The 20607-nt window shown below is 46.2% G+C and overlaps 1 protein-coding gene across 1 annotated transcript; it reads left to right on the top strand.

The window, feature by feature from the left end:
• Positions 1-801: 801 nt before the first annotated feature.
• On the top strand, positions 802-2592 carry MOS (MOS proto-oncogene, serine/threonine kinase). Its single transcript, XM_069960030.1, has one exon. It carries the CDS (start codon positions 904-906, stop codon positions 1975-1977), a length of 1074 nt encoding a protein of 357 aa, XP_069816131.1. The 5' UTR covers positions 802-903; the 3' UTR covers positions 1978-2592.
• Positions 2593-20607: the final 18015 nt, after the last annotated feature.

Below are 20607 nucleotides of genomic sequence, written 5' to 3' on the forward strand. Positions count from 1 at the left end.
ATTGTATACAGCCCTGCACCATGTATGTGTATTGTGTATACAGTGCTCCAGCATGTATTGTATACAGCCCTGCACCATGGATTGTGTATACAGTGCTCCAGCATGTATTGTATACAGCCCTGCACCATGTATGTGTATAGCCCTGCACCATGTATGTGTATTGTGTATACAGTCCTCCTGCATGTATGCACCATGTATGTGTATAGCCCTGCACCATGGATTGTGTATACAGTGCTCCAGCATGTATTGTATACAGCCCTGCACCATGTATGTGTATTGTGTATACAGTGCTCCAGCATGTATTGTATACAGCCCTGCACCATGGATTGTGTATACAGTGCTCCAGCATGTATTGTATACAGCCCTGCACCATGGATTGTGTATACAGTGCTCCAGCATGTATTGTATACAGCCCTGCACCATGTATGTGTATAGCCCTGCACCATGTATGTGTATTGTGTATACAGTCCTCCTGCATGTATGCACCATGTATGTGTATAGCCCTGCACCATGGATTGTGTATACAGTGCTCCAGCATGTATTGTATACAGCCCTGCACCATGTATGTGTATTGTGTATACAGTGCTCCAGCATGTATTGTATACAGCCCTGCACCATGGATTGTGTATACAGTGCTCCAGCATGTATTGTATACAGCCCTGCACCATGGATTGTGTATGAGTCCTCCCCCTGCTGTGGATGCGGCACCGTGCTGCACATGTATATACAATGTGACCGCGCTGCAGCCAATGAGCGGCTCCGCCACAGTCCCCGCCAGCTGCACGCAGTAGTGATAGCCGGTAATCCGCACGGCGCTTTCGGATTGATGTGACAGCCCCTCCCCCAGGCAGCAGCAGTAGTTGTAGCGCAGCTCCCGTGCGTTGGATACACCCCGGCCGCAGCATGCCGTCCCCTATCCCTGTGGAGCGCTTCCTGCCCCGGGACCTGTCCCCGTCCATAGACCTGCGGCCGTGCAGCAGCCCCCTGGAGCTGAGCCGCAGCAAGCCCTGCTCCCTCCTGCCCTCCGCCTACCCCCGGCGCCCGGCCGTGCCCCGGCTGCCCCCCCGCCTGGCCTGGTGCAGCATAGACTGGGAGCAGGTGCGGGTGCTGGAGCCTCTCGGATCCGGGGGCTTCGGCTCCGTCTACCGGGCCACTTACCGCGGGCAGACCGTGGCGCTGAAGAAGGTGAAGCGCTGCAGCAAGAACCGTCTGGCCTCCCGGCAGAGCTTCTGGGCTGAGCTGAACGCCGCCTGTCTCCGCCATCCGCATGTGGTGCGCATCCTGGCGGCCAGCGCCTCGTGCCCCGGGGACCCGGACAGCCCGGGCACCATCATCATGGAGTACGCGGGCAGCAGCACCCTGCACCGGCGCATCTACGGCCGCGGCCCCCCGCTGGAGAAGGCCTGCTGTGTCCGCTATGCCCGCCACATCGCCGACGGACTCTGCTTCCTGCACCGGGGCGGCGTGGTGCACCTGGACCTGAAACCGGCCAACGTGCTGCTGGCCCCGGGAGACCTGTGCAAGATCGGGGACTTCGGCTGCTCGCAGCGGCTGCGGGAGGGGGAGGACGGCGAGGACCCGTGCTGCACCCAGCTCCGCCACCTGGGGGGCACCTACACCCACCGGGCCCCGGAGCTGCTGCGCGGGGAGCCGGTAACGGTCAAGGCGGACATGTACTCGTACGCGGTGACCGTGTGGCAGATGGTGACCCGGGAGCTGCCGTACACCGGGGACCGCCAGTGCGTCCTGTACGCCGTGGTCGCCTATGATCTCCGCCCGGACATCGGACAGGTGTTCAGCGGCACCGAGGCCGGGAGAGCCCTCCGGGACATCGTGCAGAGCTGCTGGCTGCCCCGACCGGAGAACCGGCCCAGCGCCGAGCAGATCCTGCAGCAGCTGCACACCGGGGACTGCTGCTCCACATCCTCTGTGCTGCTGGCGGAGGAGCCCGGTACAGCGGACGGCTCCTACACCTGACAGCGCACACCGGGAGGCTCTTAAAGGAACACTACATCTCATGTCGTCTCTGCTCAGCCTGAGGACATGCTGAGTGTAGTAGTCCCCCAAGGAGGATGTTCAGAGACCTGGAGAGGGGGAAGCACCTGGGTGACTACTTGGAGGCGGCAGGGAGAGTCCCTGTGTCATGTGACTAGTGATGGGCACTGGTGGTGGCAGTCAGCACTGGGTTTGATACTATATATATATTTATGTTCTGTGTTTTTATGTATAGAACTACAAGACGCTAGTTGTTTCAATAAATGTTATCTGGAGAATATTGGCCACAGGATTGGATCTGCACAGTGGTCATGTGATCTATGACAGCTCTTCAAGGGGGACTCCATATACATAGAAGCATCACAAGGAGCTGCCCAGTCTTCTGTGAATTGTCCATAAGGATGTACAGCGCTCTGCTGGCAGTCATTGTATAGTAAGACACGGCCTGGTCTAGTCCTGTCCGCACTGCGGAGGGGTTGTTACAGTGTGTCGGTACAGAATGGGCCACTCCTGTGTGTATCTCCTAGTTGTAGCCTCCATGGGATACATCGTCTAATATGGGTATTGACTACATTTCAGTCTTAAAGAAGCATTCCATGGGGGAGATTTATCAAACATGGTGTAAAGTGAAACTGGCTCAGTTGCCCCTAGCAACCAATCAGATTCCACCTTTAATTCCTCACAGACTCTTTAGAAAATGAAGTGGATCTAATTGGTTGCTAGGGGCAACTGAGCCAGTTTCACTTTACAGCATGTTTGATAAATCTCCCCCTATGTGTTTTTCCTCTCTCCCGCTGCAGGCTGGCACATATACTTACCATTGGTCGGAGTCCTGTGACGCGGCTTCATTCCGGTCCTATGGCGCCATTCAGATCACACTGGCAGTAACGTCAAGGCTTTTCTGACCCTCTTCTTCTTTCTTCAGGGCTATTGAAGACTGATAGTCAGGGTCTCCAATTCCTCTCTGAGAACGCCCCCATAGAGATGTATTGGAGACCCTGACTTATGGCCTCTGAGCTGCAGACCAGTCGGGGAAGCGGTCACATGGGCGCCTGCAGGATTTGAACAGTGCCGTAGGACCGGAATGAATCTGCACCACAGGCCACTGATCATCTATGGTAAGTATATGGGCCAGATATAAAAAGATGATGTGGACTGCTTCTTTATATAGCAAGCAGAGATCTTCCAAATGGTAAGGATGGAAACGCATGGTGCAATGAAAAGTTCTTTTAAGGAGTTCTCTCAAGATCTAAACTACTTACCTGTTTACAGTAGAGATGAGCGAACCGGGTTCGATCCAAACCCGAACGATCGGTATTTGATTAGCGGGGGCTGCTGAACTTGGATAAAGCTCTAAGGTTGTCTGGAAAACATGGATACAGCCAATGACTATATCCATGATTTCCACATAGCCTTAGGGCTTTATCCAACTTCAGCAGCCACCGCTAATCAAATGCCGAAAGTTCGGATTCGGATGGACTCTAGCATGCTCGAGGTTCGCTCATCTCTAGTTGACAGGGATAGGTAACAAGCGTCTGATCGATGACAGTCCAAGCACTGGGATCCCCCCCTGCTTATCATAGTGTCTATTGTCACAGATCTTGGGATCTTGTTTAATGTTTGATTAGTGGGGGGGGGTCCAAGTGCAGGATTACAATACCAGGGGTCCTGAGCCTTCCATCTGAATAGAGCTGCAGTCACATGTGCACCTCCGTTCCACTAACCCTGTGGGTTTTCAGCATAGGCTGAATGGAGCGGTGGTGCACACTTATGACTGCTTACTCCATGCAAACAGAACCTGTGTAGGGCTTAGCAGTCAGTCAGACCCCCCCCCCCCCCCCAAAAAAAAAAAAAAAAAAGGGAATCAATTGCTCGTATATTTGTGGAGCAATCACTTTTAAAGGGCCTATCCACCCTCTGAAAAAACAGGAGGCCTTAAAATAACAAACCCCACAGAGATCCAGCAAAGCGGTTTCGGTGGGCACTCTGGTTTGGCTGTGGTGGTCCCATGTCTGTCGTAAGTAATTGGTGGCCATGTGCTGTACTGCCGGCTCATATCATGGCTTCCATCGCTGTGTGAGGATGCCGCTAGTACTGCATAGCACCGCAGAGGCCATAGATTACTTCCGTCAGTACGTCACTGCAGCAGACAGACCAGGGGGCCAACCGGAGCTTCTGCCTTGGATCACTGCAGGATCCAGCCAGGTGAGTAAAGGTTTGTATGTTGTTATGCCATATGGGTCACTTAGTTACAATTTTCCAAAGAACGGAGAACCGCTTTAAAGGGGTACTCCTGCAGTAGAAAAGGTTTTATGTGCTGTTGCCCTATTAGAAAACATAAAGATGCTTAGCCCTGTGCTCCCCTGGTGTCCTGCTGAGGCGTCTTCACCAGGGCTGTGGAGTCGGAGCTAGTTTTGGATGGAGTTGGAGTCGAAAAAAATTTACCGACTCCAGCTTAAAAAAATTTAGAATTGAGTTTTGATATAAGTTTTGCTCATGAATATATATTATGAGCAACATTCTAATAGGACACTGGCTCTATTACATAAGGGTGGTCGAGGAAAAGTTGTCGGTCACTATTTGGCAGTTTGTTTCTGACCTGGAAGAGTCCATTGTGTAGGGGGAGATCTGTGCTCTCTTCCTGGACGCTAGATGACTGTATATGAGCAGCAGTGTAATATGAAGATATCCTGTGTAATATAGAGGAGGAGGAGGAGAAGACAAAGTAGTGTAGCAGTAACCTCTGTCCTCAGTGTGGTGTTTTCTCTCTGGGAGAAGATTGTGTGTATATGCGTATATGCTATGGCTGCAGCAGGCAGTGTGTGTATATATGCTATTGTATAACAGCAACAGTCCCTTTAAGTAGTAAGTTGGGTGCCAGTGCAGAAGGATTCCTCAATCCCGTAATATATGTAGACAGAAGCTGCACTTCCAAAAAGACACTGCACTTCCAAAAAGTTGTATGCCTGTGAACATTTTTTTATTCAAATGAGAAAGTGTCACAATCCAACCAGATCAGGATATAAGTAAGCGAAAAGGTAATGCTACTGGCCAGTAACATTACGTTTTCGCTTACTTTCTTATATAATTTTTCAACTTTTTGGAAGTGCAGTGCTTCTGTCTACATGTATATATGCTATGGCTGCATATATATATATATATATATATATATATATAATTATATGCGCTATGGCTGCAGCTGTGTGTGTACGTATGTGTGCTATGGCTGCAACAGACTGTGTGTGTGTGTGTGTGTGTGTGTGTATATGCTATAGGTGCAGCAGGCTGTGTGTGCGCTTTGGCGTGACTCCCCTGTATATCACTATGGCTGACATCTCTATTACAGGTATCTGGCATTAGCAGTGTTTCTGTGTGTATGGTGAATATTAGTTAGACACATAGAAGATTGTCAGCAGAAAAAGACCACCTGCTCCATCTAGTCTACTTCTGAGTTGTTCAGGATATAGAGGCTGGAGACTGGCTGCATCCACTGCACACACAGAGGAGAATCTGTTTTATATCTTTCCTTATTCCCCCAGGATCATGTAGGACATTATGCAGAAGCTGCTGAGCCAGTGTGATAAATAACTCCCCTGGTATATGACCGGCCATTTATGAAGGAACAGGAGTTGGGAGTCTGAGTCGGTCCTGATAAAATTCAAGAGTCTGAGTCGGAGCTGTGGCTTACTGACTCCACAGCCCTGGTCTTCACTGTCGTCTGCTGGCTGTAGTTCTGCAACCTCTGAGACTGACTTGTCTCAGCAATGACAGCCTGCTCAGCCAATCAGGGACTAAAACAGGAAGCTGCTGTCATTGCTGCGAGGAGTCACGCTCAGAAGTGTCAGGGCTGCAGTTAGCGGAGACCCCACAAAAGGACACCAGGGGAGCATAGGGAAGCAGAAGATATTTTTTTTTTTAATAGGACAGCAACATATAAAAAGCTTTCTACCATGGGAAGACCCTTAACTTTCTATTGTACAAACATTAGCTGCTTCTATTCAAAATAGCTTGATTTTATGCAGTATCCTTTTATTGTTAAAGGAGTAGTGTAGCGCTGTTTTCTTTTATAATCTATCACCACAAGTCAGATAACTTTGTCATGTGATGCTGTGAACTCTCTTGGCTCATGCGATCATCCACCCGTCGGAAGCTCATTAGTCGAAATCTTTAAGTGTGTTGACACATTGGCCTGGCAGCCATTTTGTATCAACTTGTGTCTGTCCCCTGTTAAGCCAGCTGAGCAAGCTGCAGATCATGTGACCGGCTAGCCCCCAAATTGTCACAGCATGACACGTTGACACAGGGTGGCTGCCGCACCAATGTGTCAACACGCTTGAAAATTATTTAGGCTAATGGACTTGAGGGGGGAGGGAGTGACCCAGACAATGTGGATCCTGGCAAGAAAGGTAATGGCACCACATGAAAGTTATATAACTGTTGTGCTAGATTTAAAAAAAACTACAGAACTATCCCTTTAATTCACACACAGGATCTGCTGCAGATTTTATGCTCAGTCATTTAGTTACAATATCCGAGTCAAATCCTGTATGTGTGAATGTACCCTTATAAGACAAGTGTAAAAACCCCTTCACTGTGATCCTGTAACGCTGAAACAGAATCCATCGGAAACAATTCACATTCCAAACAGCTGACGATGCTAGGACAAGGAGACACATGGTACCTTTCATAGAGCCATCTGTGCTTTCAGAACCTAGAAAATGCCTTTTTCTACGTTCTGGAAGCACAGCTGGATGTATGAAAGGTACCATGTGTCTCCTTGTCCTGGCAGCTATCTAACAGTGTATGCGTTGTTTGGAACATGAATTGCAGAACAGTCTCTTACCCCCAGGGTAATATATAATGTGATGTGTGAGTTTCCTTGTGCGTTATTTTTATAGTGTGACATTTGTATTCGTTTTCTGGTGCTTCTGTACCTTTGTGGTGTATTCATCAGACAAATTTTGTATGTACAATATAGTGGCTATATGTAAAGCAGAGCACCATGGGATGGTTATATTGTCACCCAATGTAAAGGGTTTCAGAGGGTGCTTTAATTTTCAGAAAAAGAAGGCTTTGTTCTAGTTCCCTCCCCAGGCCTCTGTACTGAGGGGAAGGCTTTGTTTACTGCAGTACTGTCTATGGAAAAGTGATCTGCACATTGATCCCTATGGATGTATCCATAAGGGTATATTCACACGGGCGGGCTCGCAGCGAGATTCTCGCTGCGAGCCCGGCAGGTCCTGTCAGTTCCCATAAACTACATACTTGCTGCGGTCTAAACGACCGCAGCGAGTATGTAATTATACCGCGCTTAACCCCTTCTACTCCCGCCGGCTCCCCCGCTGTAAGCAGCATACATTACCTGTCCTTGCTGCACGGGTCTGGCCTCCTGCTCTCCCGTCCGGCCAATTAGTGGCTGTGGCTGGGCAACACACTAATTGGCCGGACGGGAGAGCAGGACGCCGGACCCGTGCAGCAAGGACAGGTAATGTATGCTGCTTACAGCCGGCGGGAGTAGAAGGGGTTAAGCGCGGTATAATTACATACTCGCTGCGGTCGTTTAGACCGCAGCAAGTATGTAGTTTATGGGAACTGACAGGACCTGCCGGGCTCGCAGCGAGAATCTCGCTGCGAGCCCGCCCGTGTGAATATACCCTAAGGGATCCAAGTAGAATGGAACTTTTCCAAAAGGAAGTCAATTCTCTTTTCAACAATATGTGCTCTTTCTTTCTCGGACGTCAATAAGTTAAAGGGGTGTTCTGGAGAAGAATAATTTTCTCCTGAATACACATTTGTAAATGTATTAATATTAAACAAAAAAACACACTGAAGTCTTCCAGTACTTGTCAGCTGCTGCAAGCCCTGGAGGAATTTCAGCAAGTTGTGTCCTATTCAACACAGCGCTCTCTGCTGCCACCTTTGTCTGTCTGGAACAAGAGAGGGTTGATCTATGTCAAGGATGGGGAACGTTCTGCACCCCAGCTGTTGCAAAACTACAATTCCTATCATGTCTGGACATGATAGCTTTGGCTATCTGGGCATGATGGGAATTGTAGTTTTGCAAAAGGTTCCCCATCCTTGACCTAGAGCAATCCTCTCTTGTTCCAGACCGTTCCTGACAGACAAAGGTGGCAGCAGAGAGCGCTGTCAGGTTTCGAGCACCAGGAAAAAAAAAATTGTCAAAGAAACTCTGGACATATTTTGGCCCTTTGGGAAGGATGAGGTTGTGTGAATCATTTAGACTGAATGTGCTAGGGTACAACAATATGCCGGTTAAATTGTCTAAAAAATTTTTCCTCAGTGGTAAATTCATGCGCCCCCACCCCCCTTGTCTCAGAGGGTATTCTTCCAAGATGATGGAGGAAGTGAGGGTCGGGGAGCAGAACTGGTAATGGCAGGGTAGAGGAATAAAAAATAAAAATCAGTATACCCATTCCTGCTGCTTTGGTCTATAACCGCCCCCCTCCCCCTCGCCTGATGTGCTGTAATGAGGTCCCATATACTGAGGGTGTACAAGCCATAATAAACCCATAAAAAAAGCAACGTGAGAACACTGCCTTATGGTGATAATTAGACAGCAAGACCACCAAGCTGCACAGGTCTCTTAATCCCCTTCAGTTTGGTTATTACATCCACCGTCACATCATATAACAATGTAAGATTGTCCTGGTTTTCATTTAAATTGTAGTGTTTGTGGTGGCAGAGAATTGGGCTCTTCCCTTTGTAGACGCTGTAGTGTCTTGTGGCTGTTTGTTAAAGGAGTTGGACTCTAACCAATGTATTTAGTGTTGTCCCTTGTAGTTCTTAGTGAGTGGAAAGGCTACGATTTTATAGAAGCTAGACCATAGGGCATTTGCGTTTCCGTATGTATGTGAGACCTGATAAAACTAATACAACTCTACAAATTACTGGTCATTCTGGTGTTTATTATTTACATAGTATGGATTGTAAGAGAGTGTTGGACCATGTCAGCTATCCATGAAGGTAAGGACTGTGGGAGTGGGATACCTTATTTTCTGGGGAGCTGTGGGAAATCTTTCCTTCAGGCCATAACCCCTTTAAGGACTTTTATTGATTTGCCATTGTCATCTGCAAATCATGCTCCCCCTTCTTACCCTGTCCCTTTTTAATTGACTGTGACCTTCCAGTGCTGAGCTCTGCTTTCCAAATCATTGCATCTGCACGCACACATAATGGGAGATTTATCAAACATGGTGTAAAGTGAAACTGGCTCAGTTACCCCTACGAACCAATTAGATTCCACCTTTCATTTTTCTAAGGTCTGTGAGGAATGAAAGGTGGAATCTGATTGGTTGCTAGGGGCAACTGAGACAGTTTCACTTTACACCATGTTTAAAAAATCTCCCTTTATTGTGCCCTGGTGCAAGATTTGAAGAAATGTCTCGGCTTCAAGCTTTTCAACAGCGACGGGGATGTATGCCCTGCCCAGTCTGACTCTGTGCTGCCACCTCTGTCCATATCAGGAACTGGCCATTGCAGAAACAAATCCTATAGAAAACTCTCCTGCTCTAGTGCCTGACACAGACAGAGGTGGTGGCAGAGAGCACTGTCAGACTGCAAAGGATATGCCTCTTCCTGCTTTAAAGTGTGCTTTAACCCCTTAAGGATCGGGCCTTAAATGGCTTTAAGGACCGGAGCAAATTTTATGAATATGACCTGTCACTTTATTCATTAATAACTTCGGGATGCTTTTACCTATCCGGCTGATTCTGAGATTGTTTTCTCGTGACATATTGTACTTCTCATTTCTTGTAAATTGGAGTCGATACTTATAACAAATCTTTATGAAGAAACCCCAAATAACGAGAAAAATTGTGAAAAAATGCATTTTTCCAACTTTAAAAACTTTTCTGCTTATACAGAAAATGGTTATACCACATAAATTATATATTAAATAGCATTAGCAACATGTCTACTTTATGTTGGCGGCATTTATTAAACTATTTCAATTTTTTAGACAATAGAAAGTGTAAAACATTAGCAGCAAATTTCCAAATTTTCAGTAAAATTTCAAAATCAAATATTTTTAGGGACCTGTTCAGGTTTAAAGTGTATTTGAGGGGACTGTATGTTAGCCCCACAAAGCACCCCATTTTAGAAACTGCACCCCCCACACTCTGCAAAAGCATATCCAGAAAGTGTTTTAACCCTTTAGGGGAGTCACAGAAATAAAAGTTAAGTGTGTAAGAAATTTGAAAATTTTAATTTTCTGTGTAGAGATTTTATTGTAATCCAATATTTTTCATAATTATAAACATATTCCCAGAGAAATGCACCCCAATATTGATTGCCCCATTTCTGCAGTTTATAGAAATACCCCATATGTGGCCCTATTGCGCTGTTTGACACAACCACAAGCCTCAGATATAAAGAAGCGCCCAGGGAATTTCAATGGCTCCATTATATTTGGTCATTTCTGACTGTACCACTTCAGGTTGGCAGAGGCTCTGGGGTGCCAAAACGTAAAAAACACCCCTAAAGAGACACCATTTAGAAAACTACACCCCTCAAGGAATGTAACAAGGGGTGCAGTGAGCATCTGGACCCCACAGGTGCTTCACAGATTTTCCGAACAATATGGCGTGAAAAAAGACAAGTATTTTTTACACTAAAACGTTCTAGCCTTCAATTTTTCATTTTCACAAAGGGATAAAAGGAAGAAAAAAAACACAATGTGTAGCGCAGTTTCTCCCGAGTACGGAAATACCCCACATGTGGACATGTGGCGCAGGACGAGCCTTCAAAGGGAAGGAGCGCCAATTGGCTTTTGGAAGCTAGATTTTACTGGAATGGATTTTAAGGGCCACGTCGCATTTACAAAGCCCTTGTGCTGCCAAAACACTGGAAACCCCCCACAAGTGACCCCATTCTGGAAACTACACAATCTAACAAGGGGTGCAGTAAGCATATGGACCCCACTGGTGATGGGCAAAAATGTGATGTGAAAGTAAAAATTTTCATTTTTTTTTCACTTTCACGGCACAAATGTGCCAGTCATCAAGGAGTCCATATCTTCATTGCACCCCTTGTTAGATTCCTTGAGGGGTGTAGTTTCCAGAATGTGGTCACTTGTGGGGGGTTTCCAGTGTTTTGGCAGCACAACGGCTCTGTAAATGCGACATGGCATTCATCATCCATTCTGGCCAAATCCAGCCTCCAAAATCCAAATGGCGCTCCTTCCCTTTGGAGGCTTGCCCTGTGCCCACATGGTGCTTTATGTCCACATGTGGGGTATTTACGGATTTGGGGGAAATTGCTTTACACATTTTGTTTTTTTTTTTTCTCTTTTAACCCCTTGTGAATATGATAAATTCAAGGCTAGACCAACATTATAGTGTAAAAAATGTAATATTTCCTTTTCACGCCACATTGTTTCACATGTTTCAACTGTCTTGGCAACACAGGGGCCTTTTAAATGCAACATGGCCCCTCGAAATCCATTCCAGCCAAATCCAGCCTCAAAAAAAACAAATGGCGCTCCTTCCCTTTGGAGGCTTACCCTGCACCCGCATGGCGCTTTATGTCCACATGTGGGGTATTTCCGTTCTCAGGGGAAATTGCTCTACACATTTTGTGTTTTTTATCTTTTAACCCCTTGTGAAAATGAAAAAATCAAGACAAGATCAATGATATAGTGTAAAAATTTTAAAAAAATTACACAATGTTGGTCTAGCCTTGATTTTTTTCCATTTCCACAAGGGGTTAAAAAAAGAAAATAAATGCAAAACATGTAGGGTAATTTCCCCTGAGTACGAAAATACCCCACATGTGGACATAATGTGCTATATGGGCACAGGGCAAGCCACCAAAGGGACAGAGCGCGATTTAGAGGCTGGAATGGAGGGTGGAGGCCATGTCGCAATTACAAAGCTCCTGTGCTGCCAGGACAGTAGAAACCCCCCACAAGTGACCCCATTCTGGAAACTACACCCCATAAGGAATCTAACAGTGAGCATATGGACCCCACTGGTGACTGGCACATATGTCGAATATGTGGTGTGAAAATAAAAAATAATTGTTTTTTCATTTTCACGTCCCAAATGTGGCTGTCACCAGGGGGCCATATCCCCACAGCCCCCCGTGTTAGATTCCTTATGGGGTGTAGTTTCCAGAATGGGGTCACATGTGGGGGATTATACTGTCCTGGCCGCACAGAGGCTTTCCAATTGCATCATGGCAAGCCTCTAATGGGAATGGGGGCCATACCTATTTAGTTGGGGAAAAGGGACAATTCAAACTTATTTGGGGGTATTATGCCAATTATTAGTTTATAAGGTTGAAAAGGACAGAAGTCCATCAAATTCAACCTGTGTTGATCCAGAGGAAGGCAAAAAAAACCCTCGTAAGGCAGACGACAGTAGCCTCATCATAGGGAAAAATTCCTTCCCGACTCCATATTGGTAATCAGAATAATCCCCGGACCAACGTGACCCCTGAAATAGGAAAAAGGGACAGAATTTAGATAATGTAGAACTCCAATGACGTGTGGTACGCCTTGAAGCGATCCAGTATGCAGAGGACGGGGGGATCAGGACAGGTGTCACACTGGAAAATGGTGTCCTTCCTGATCCCCCTGTTACGCCTCACTCTGCACTTCTGGGGTCTCCTGTTTTTCAGTGTGCGGGACGTCACCTGGAAAATGTCCTGGTGCGATCCGGAGTCCTTCATATCCAGAAGCGCTGGGTCCGCTCCATGGCTGCTAAATATTAGGGCTCTATTACTGCTTCTGATATGTTCGGATCGTGCCACAAGCTACAGTAGCTCGGGCAGCGAGGGACCGGAAGAGGGGGATGCTGGTATAAAAGTTATCCCCGTACAGGGGGTGACCTTTATCCAGCAGTGGGAAGATCAGTTCCTGAACGATCTTCCCACTAACTCCGAGGATGGGGGGGGAATGTGGGGGCTGGATTCGGGTGTCCCTTCCTTCATACACTCTAAGGGTACGTGCACACTGCGGAATGGCGAAGGATAACCCTTTGTGCATTCCGCAGCTGGCACCCACCGGCAGACTAATGCAGGCGTGCATCTTCCCCCATGTCATAGACTCCATTCTATGCACGGGCGGATTCCGCTCTCCGTCCAATGTGTTCATTCTTTGGATGGACGATGGACCATCGTCCACCCAAAGAATGAACACATTGGACGGAGAGCGGAATCCGCCCGTGCATAGAATGGAGTCTATGACATGTGCGGAGACATGCGCGCCCGCATCAGTTCGCCTGTCGGTGCCAACTGTGGAATGCTCGTAGGGTTATCCTTCGCCATTCCGCAGTGTGCACATACCCTAAATCTGTAAGTGTACCCTGAGGTGCTCTCACAGAGTTCGTAGAATTTCACGCCATACTGTCATCTCTTATTGGGACGTACTGGCGGAAAAGACGTGTCTGGGGGGCAGCGTACGCTACGCTACCCCCAGACACATCACTGGATGATGAGGATGAATGGAGGAAAAAAGGATCCCCCATTCATCCTCACTGACTGTTTCGGTGTCGTAGGCAATAATAGCGTATGCGTCCGACACCGAAAACGCCCTGGGGGCCATTTTTATATAGGGATTGGTATATGGGGTATGTAGTGGTGTAGTATAAAACTTTATTCAATGTAGTGTAGTGTAATGTAGTGTTTTTTACGTTTTGTTTACATTCAGTTTAAAAAAAAAACCTACGCCAAAAATTGTGTTGCTGATAAATGCCGCACTTATGTGCAGCACTTATCAGCAGCCCGTGGCAGTAGGATATAGAAAACAACACCCTACGCCAAAAAGGAGGCGTTGTTGATTAGCAGCGCACTTACGTGCGATGCAGATCAACACTCAGCGGCGTAAGGGTGCGGAAAATACAAAAAAAAAAAAAAAAAAAAAAAAACATTTACTACATGCTGAACATCCCTATAGTAGCTGCTGATAAGTGTATTACAGCAGAGGGGCCGAAGTCCTGAACAGAAGAAGATGACGTCACGGAACCCGGAAGACACTGATTGGGACCCCGGGATCCAGTGAGTATGGCCAAATACCTGCTCTGGACCCCTCAGCTACCTAGCTGAGGGGTCCAGAGCAGGTATTTATTACTTTTGGGGACTTTGATTGCCGTGATCGGGACGTGGCCACCATTACTTTTAACAGTAATGGCGGTCGGTGCTGTCTCGGACAGCACCAGCCGCCATTATTTTCCGGGTCACCGATGGCCCGGAAAGTTTCCGATCGCTGCTATTGGCTGATTTGAACTGATCAGCCAATAGCAGCGATCGTCTGCATGGGGGCGATAACAACCCCCCCATGCCGACAGGGAGAGATGGCCTGCAGTGTATTTCAGCAGGCCATCTCTCGCGATCGCGTACCGGCCGGCCACGGCGCCCTCTTAAAGGACCCGCGTACCGGTACATCATGGGTCCTTAAGTGACAGTGATCCATGACGTACCGGTACGTCATGGGTTGTTAAGAGGTGTAAAAAGTGTCACTGTTTCTTTTTTCTTTTTGCAGAAACCAATAGTCCAGGTGATTTTAGGAAACTTTGTAATTGGGTTTATTAGGCAAAACATGCCATTATCTGCATTCAAAAAGACTTTCCCCAGGTCCCCCCCCCCCCTCCTCTCTCTCATGCATTACTCAAATGTCAGGAAATCTCGACTCATCGACTTATATCAGTCGGGCCCTGTCTGTTCTATAGAGAGGGAGGAGGGAGATTAGTCGCCAGTAGAGAGCTGAGAACAAAGGATTACACAGCGGGAACTGTGTGAAAGCAGATATTGAAAGGTCAGTGCTGACCTCAGAGGAGAGAGCCTAGTGATGTAGCTGTTAATTAACTCTTTGTTGTCCTGTTTTGGTGCCTCATCTTCCTCCTCACCTCTCCATAGAGAACAATGAAGACGGGGGAGAGCTTCAAACTGCTTTTTCATGATAAAAATGCATTTTTAGGGCAATAAACTCAATTACAAATTTTCTTAAAATTGCCTGTACTATTGATTTTCTGCAAAAAAAAAAAAATGTAAATGACAGTGACACTTAAAGGCTTGAGTTTTTTCTTTCTGTGCCCTAGGCATGTTACTCCTCTACTTCTTTCTTCTCTCTCCTCTCTCCCCCCCCCCCCCCCCCCCCCACTCCTCTGTGTCACTCCCCGGCTTGTAGTTTGAATCGTCATAGAGTTGTCTTGACACTGAGGCCACATGCTAGTTGCTTATGTACTAAACTAATGGGCACAGGTGGCAGTTAGGGCACCCCTGAGATCCTTCGATAGCCCATCTGCCCGTACACTGTAGAATACTTTGGTGTGATATATCTATCATATTATATGTATGATAAAAGAAGGTATGTTTAGCCCTGATCAAAGCTTTCACGGTGAAAATAAATGATCTTGGAGAGACCCAGGGTCATACACCCGCATCAAGCAGAGTCCTCTTATTGTCATTCAAATGGCTAATAACTCTGTGTCAAACAGCTAAAACGTTTTGCGTTGTAAAAAGTCTAAGGGCATAGAGAAAAGTATAGCAATATGCCTAGAAGGTCACACATATGGGCAAAATAGTAATTGTGGATCCTCCATGCTATGTGAGAATCCATCCCAGCTTATAAAACAGCAGCATAATCTCGAGCTCTATTAGCCCTTCCTGGTATCTTTCACCAATGCTAGATACCCTCTGGGCGCTTTCAGTGTAGTTTTTCCTAAAAATGTGGTATCAATTATACATTCCCAGGGATCATAGAGGCCATGGGAACACACATCACGTTTACTATGTTACTATAGACATGTACTATACAATCAGTGTGACACATGCAGTCTTATACATTATAATGCATTTTCCATTGCTTTGTGTCTAGTTCTTGCTGTTACAGTTGTCTGTCTGAACCCCTGCTTTGTATATTATATGACGTTCCTGAAGTCGGCATGTCAGAGACTAACGCATGCTTCCTTTTAGTGACCTTTTACTGACCTTAGTCTTGACCTAAGGAAACATTATTCTCTCTGGAGGAAACACGTTATTTACAGACCCCTATATCTTTTAAATTTCCTCTTTCCTGAACTCAACTGCCTAATTTAGCTGGCACAATAAAGGGAACTAAATTTGTGCCGCTCAGCCCCAAAACCTACTTCTTTGTTTCCATGCTGAATAAAAAAATACGTTGGACATAGAATACTCTCAGAGGGTATGTGCGCACTACGGAAGGCGACCGATAACCCGTCACGCATTCCGCAGCTCACCCCCCCCCCCCCCCCCCTGTGGTGGGCGCGCGTCTCTGCCCATGTCATAGACTCCATTCTATGCACGGGTGGATTCCACCCTCCATCCAAAGAATGAACCTGTCCATTCTTTGGACTGACGATTGAATCCGCCCGTGCATAGAATGGAGTCTGTGACCCGAGCAGAGACGCGCACGGGTGGATGCAAGCTGTGGACTGCGCAAAGGTTTATCTGTCGCCTTTCCGTAGTGTTTAATGTACCATCTGATAGAGTTTTTATTACAATTTTTCTGGATTTGATGTGACAAAAAATGAGCAATTTTGCAGTTTGGTGGGTTTTTGTGCTTACCCCAGTTACCATGCGAGATCAGGAATATGATAATTTAATAGTTCGGGCGATTATGCACCCGGCAATACCCCCATTTATAAAATGGAGAAAAGGGGGTGATTCAGACTTTTATAGGAAAGGGGATTTTTTATTAATAAAAAACTTCTATTAAGTGTGTAAAACTTTTTTGAAAGTTCCCCTGGTGGACTTCTAGTGTTCCTACACTAATCTCTTATTGAGATCTATGCAGTATAGATCTATTGCTGTGGCTTGCTGCAGCCAGGAACCATTATGGCGCAGACCCCCAGCTGGCTCAGATGTGGGAACCGCTCCTCCGCGATTGCGTCTCGGGGGGTTGGGGGTATGATCCCCCCCACACACACACAAGACCACCAGCCATGGAGAAAACAGCTTTTTGAATACAGCTGTCAACTTTGTCAGCTGCATTTAAATGTCTAATTAGTGGGCACAGTGATCGGGGGGGTGCCCGCTAATTGCCACGGTCCTGGGCTGCAGATAGCGCGGCCTCTCTCTGAACGCTTCTACCGTCGCCAGGGCTCACATGTACACCCTGTGTCATGAAGGGGTTAAGGAAAACAAATTAAGCACTGAAGTTGTCTTTTAAATCCTTTTTAAAAAGGTACTCTGGAGACAAAGTTATTAATATATTGCTTTAATAATGTTATATTGCTTTGTATTATAACCTATACTAACTAACTAGATGCTAGCAGTGATCTGTAATACAGACATCTAGAGAAGGCACAGACAGTTCTTCATTTGGTAACACAGTGAAGGTGGTCAGTGGGTTTTTTTTTAGCAATGGGAACAATTGATCATGGTTCACATGTTCAGGCACCTGGGAAAGCAGGGTCACACTTTTTATAGACCTGAATGAGATGTGATGCTACAATAAATGTAAATTACAGTTGCTCCAATACTATAAAACATACATACACATTCAGGCAGTCAGTATTGCAACCAAAACTAGGAGTGGATTAAAAACAGAAAGGATCTGTTCACACAATGTTGAAATTGAGTTGATGGCCACCATTTAATGGCAAATATTTGCTGTTATTTTAGAACAACGGCTGTTATATTTAAATAATGGCAGTTATTTACTGTTATATGGCGGCCATCCACTCAATTTCAACATTGTGTGAACAGATCCTTTCTGTGTTTTTAATCCACTCCTGGTTTTGGTTGCAATACTGACTGAAATATACGTAGTGTGAACCCAGCCTGTCACTGTCCATGCAGGTATTAAAGCAAATGGGCTCTAAGCCGTGATTCTTTCCTTGAAGTTCTAGTTATGGGGGTGGGCTCATAGAAAAATATCTGCCGTTTCCCTGCCAAAGATAGAACAGAAGGGGTATTTCTTTGGCGGGAAGATGTCTGGTTTTATGACTCAGCAATATGTGATGGTCCCCCTACTCTCAAACAAAATAAATGAAACCAAAGAAGGCAAACAACACAACACATTGTAATCATGTGTCAAATGGTCACAATTTTACTTAAAATAATATGACACTGAAAAAATGGCAGTCACCCTCCAGCACTCAGGCAAGGAAAAACCCACTGTGGGGGAAACCTTGAAGTAGCCATGGGTGGAGAGCTGCCCCTCCCCTGGTCTTAGAGGGTAATACCAGTATATCATAGTTTAGACATTTATACATTTACCTGATTTACAGACAATAACAACAAAAAGGGTAGGGGAGAGTGAAGTAATCAAGCGTAAGGTCCTCAAGATGGCACTGATCCAGGCAGCAGGCCCTTCTTTTATGGAACTTTCTATATGACATTGTTCACAGCTCACAGTATAGAGCTGATCAGATGTATACACCCTATAATGACTGGCGATGTGCTTTAGCAGAAGTAACCAAGCAAGTAGCTTATGCTTAGGGCAGTAGGAACACTAAATAAAAGCTCAGAGATTAGAGGTAGTTGTAGATGTGATATGACAGAGACGGGCCCTGTAACCAGCACATACCTCCTAACTTTTTGGATGACCAAAGAAGGACACATAAGGTGACTACACTAAGGTTACTATTACACGGAATGATAATGGTCCCGATTACAACTATCAGCCGATGACAACGATCGTTAATATAGGTTTGAACCTATAATTGTTGGGCGCCGACCATGCATCGCTATGTGTAATAGCGGTGCGCGCACGGCGACTGAAAATTTACATTACCTATCCAGGCTGCAGGGCTCCTCTTGCGGTCTTCTCCCCAGGTCCCGCGCGCTCCAGCTTCAGAGCGGCCTGTCTGAGCTGACAGGCCGCTCAGCCTATCACAGGCCGAGTCTGCCACGGCCAGTGATTGGCTGAGCGGCCTGTCAGCTGATACAGGCCGTTCTAAAGCTGGAGCGCGCGGGACCTGGGGAGAAGACCGCAAGAGGAGCCCTGCAGCCTGGATAGGTAATGTATAAAGTAAAAGCAAGGGCTGCAAGAACATCGGTAACAACGTCCCTGCAGCCCTTTTATTCGTTAATCAGGCTGTGTAATAAGCCCAGTAAACGAGTGCCAATCTAGCAGATCGGCGCTCGTTTCAGTTATCGGGCCTTCATCGGCTCGTGGAATACTACCATAATACAACCAGCACACAAACGTGGTAAAATGAAAACTTATGCTTAAATAGGTGAGATACTGCATGAGTAGATATGCACCACACAGGGTGCTGTACTGTACCAAGAAATGGTTAGTTACGAGCCCAACAGATCAGGTATATGTTCAGTCTCTGTGTTAGAAGGACTACAGATTCCTTAATGCACATTCCTAAGCAGACAGTGATGCGTCCATCTCATAAAGGTATGTAATGCAGGGTTTACTATAATTCAGTAGTGCTTCAGCAATTGTTACCAGTTCTGTGGACAGTCCAACGCGTTTCCTGCGGGTAGTATTCATCGGGAGCGATGTAGACGGAGTAGTGTCAGTTCATATCTTTATGGCTCTGATAACGAATGTTTCAGTATTTAGCTCAAATCAGCAAAAATAAAGAAAATTTAGGCGATACCTTCCCATTAAACCCTGTATTGTGCAGGTATGTCCACTAAGGGGCTGTACTATGCACTTATACTGTACCCAGGGATTGTAGTTTCTCCTATAACGGGCACACTGGACAGTTGGTGTGTAACTGACCTACTAGCTAGCCCTATTATCCATGCGGCAAACACAAAGCACTGTATACATATACCTTGTTTCTCCCTAGCTTGATTTTGAAGCCTTATATTTTAAGCCTACTCAAATAAGTCCTTGTTCTAGTCAGCGCCTTTAGCACTAGGTTATATCACATGACGTCAAAGAGACCGAGAATAGGCATACTGTAGCTCCCAACCGTTCTCGACAAGTACCCTGCTCACCCACTTTCTGTAAAGTAAAATCATAATTGACGAATATAATAATAAATGTTATACTTACCTGTCCATGCTCCCCTAATGTCCTGCAGCGTTATCCCCACATTTTCTGCTCACCTCAGACGCTGCTGACACTTCTGGTCCCAGATCTTCAGTGACAGGCCGCTCACCAAATCACTGGCCACAGGACTGTCTTGTCTCGATCAGTGATTGGTTGAGCAGCCTGTCACTAAAGAGCTGGGGCTGGAAGTGTCAGTGGCGGTTGTGGTGAGCAAAGAATGCTGGGAAAAGGCTAAAGGGCACTAGGGAGCATGGGTAGGTATAAACGTTATTTTCTATGTAAAAAGCAAGGGCTGCACGGACATTGCTTACGATGTCTGTGCAGCCCTCATGCACATGTATAGGCTTGGTAAGCGAGTGCCGATCTAGCATTGTAATACAGCCCTAACTGGTATACGATATAGGTATGGTACACTTTTACCCCCAGACAACATGAGTTAAAAAAGAAAAAGCTACTCCATGGAGTAGAAGAAAGGGATTGTTGTTCATTGGATAAAATAGGACCTACCCCAACTATAAGCCCTAGTGCTTTTTTTTCCCAGAGAAAAAAATAATATAAGACCCTTTCTTATTTTTGGAGAAACACAAGTAGATGGAACCTATTGAAATCAATGCTCTAATATGGATGTCGCAACCCGCTCTTTTAATTTTGTCAGGTAGTGTACATGATCAGGC

Source organism: Dendropsophus ebraccatus, chromosome 2 (genome assembly GCF_027789765.1).
Source record: "Dendropsophus ebraccatus isolate aDenEbr1 chromosome 2, aDenEbr1.pat, whole genome shotgun sequence".
Classification (NCBI taxonomy): domain Eukaryota; kingdom Metazoa; phylum Chordata; class Amphibia; order Anura; family Hylidae; genus Dendropsophus; species Dendropsophus ebraccatus.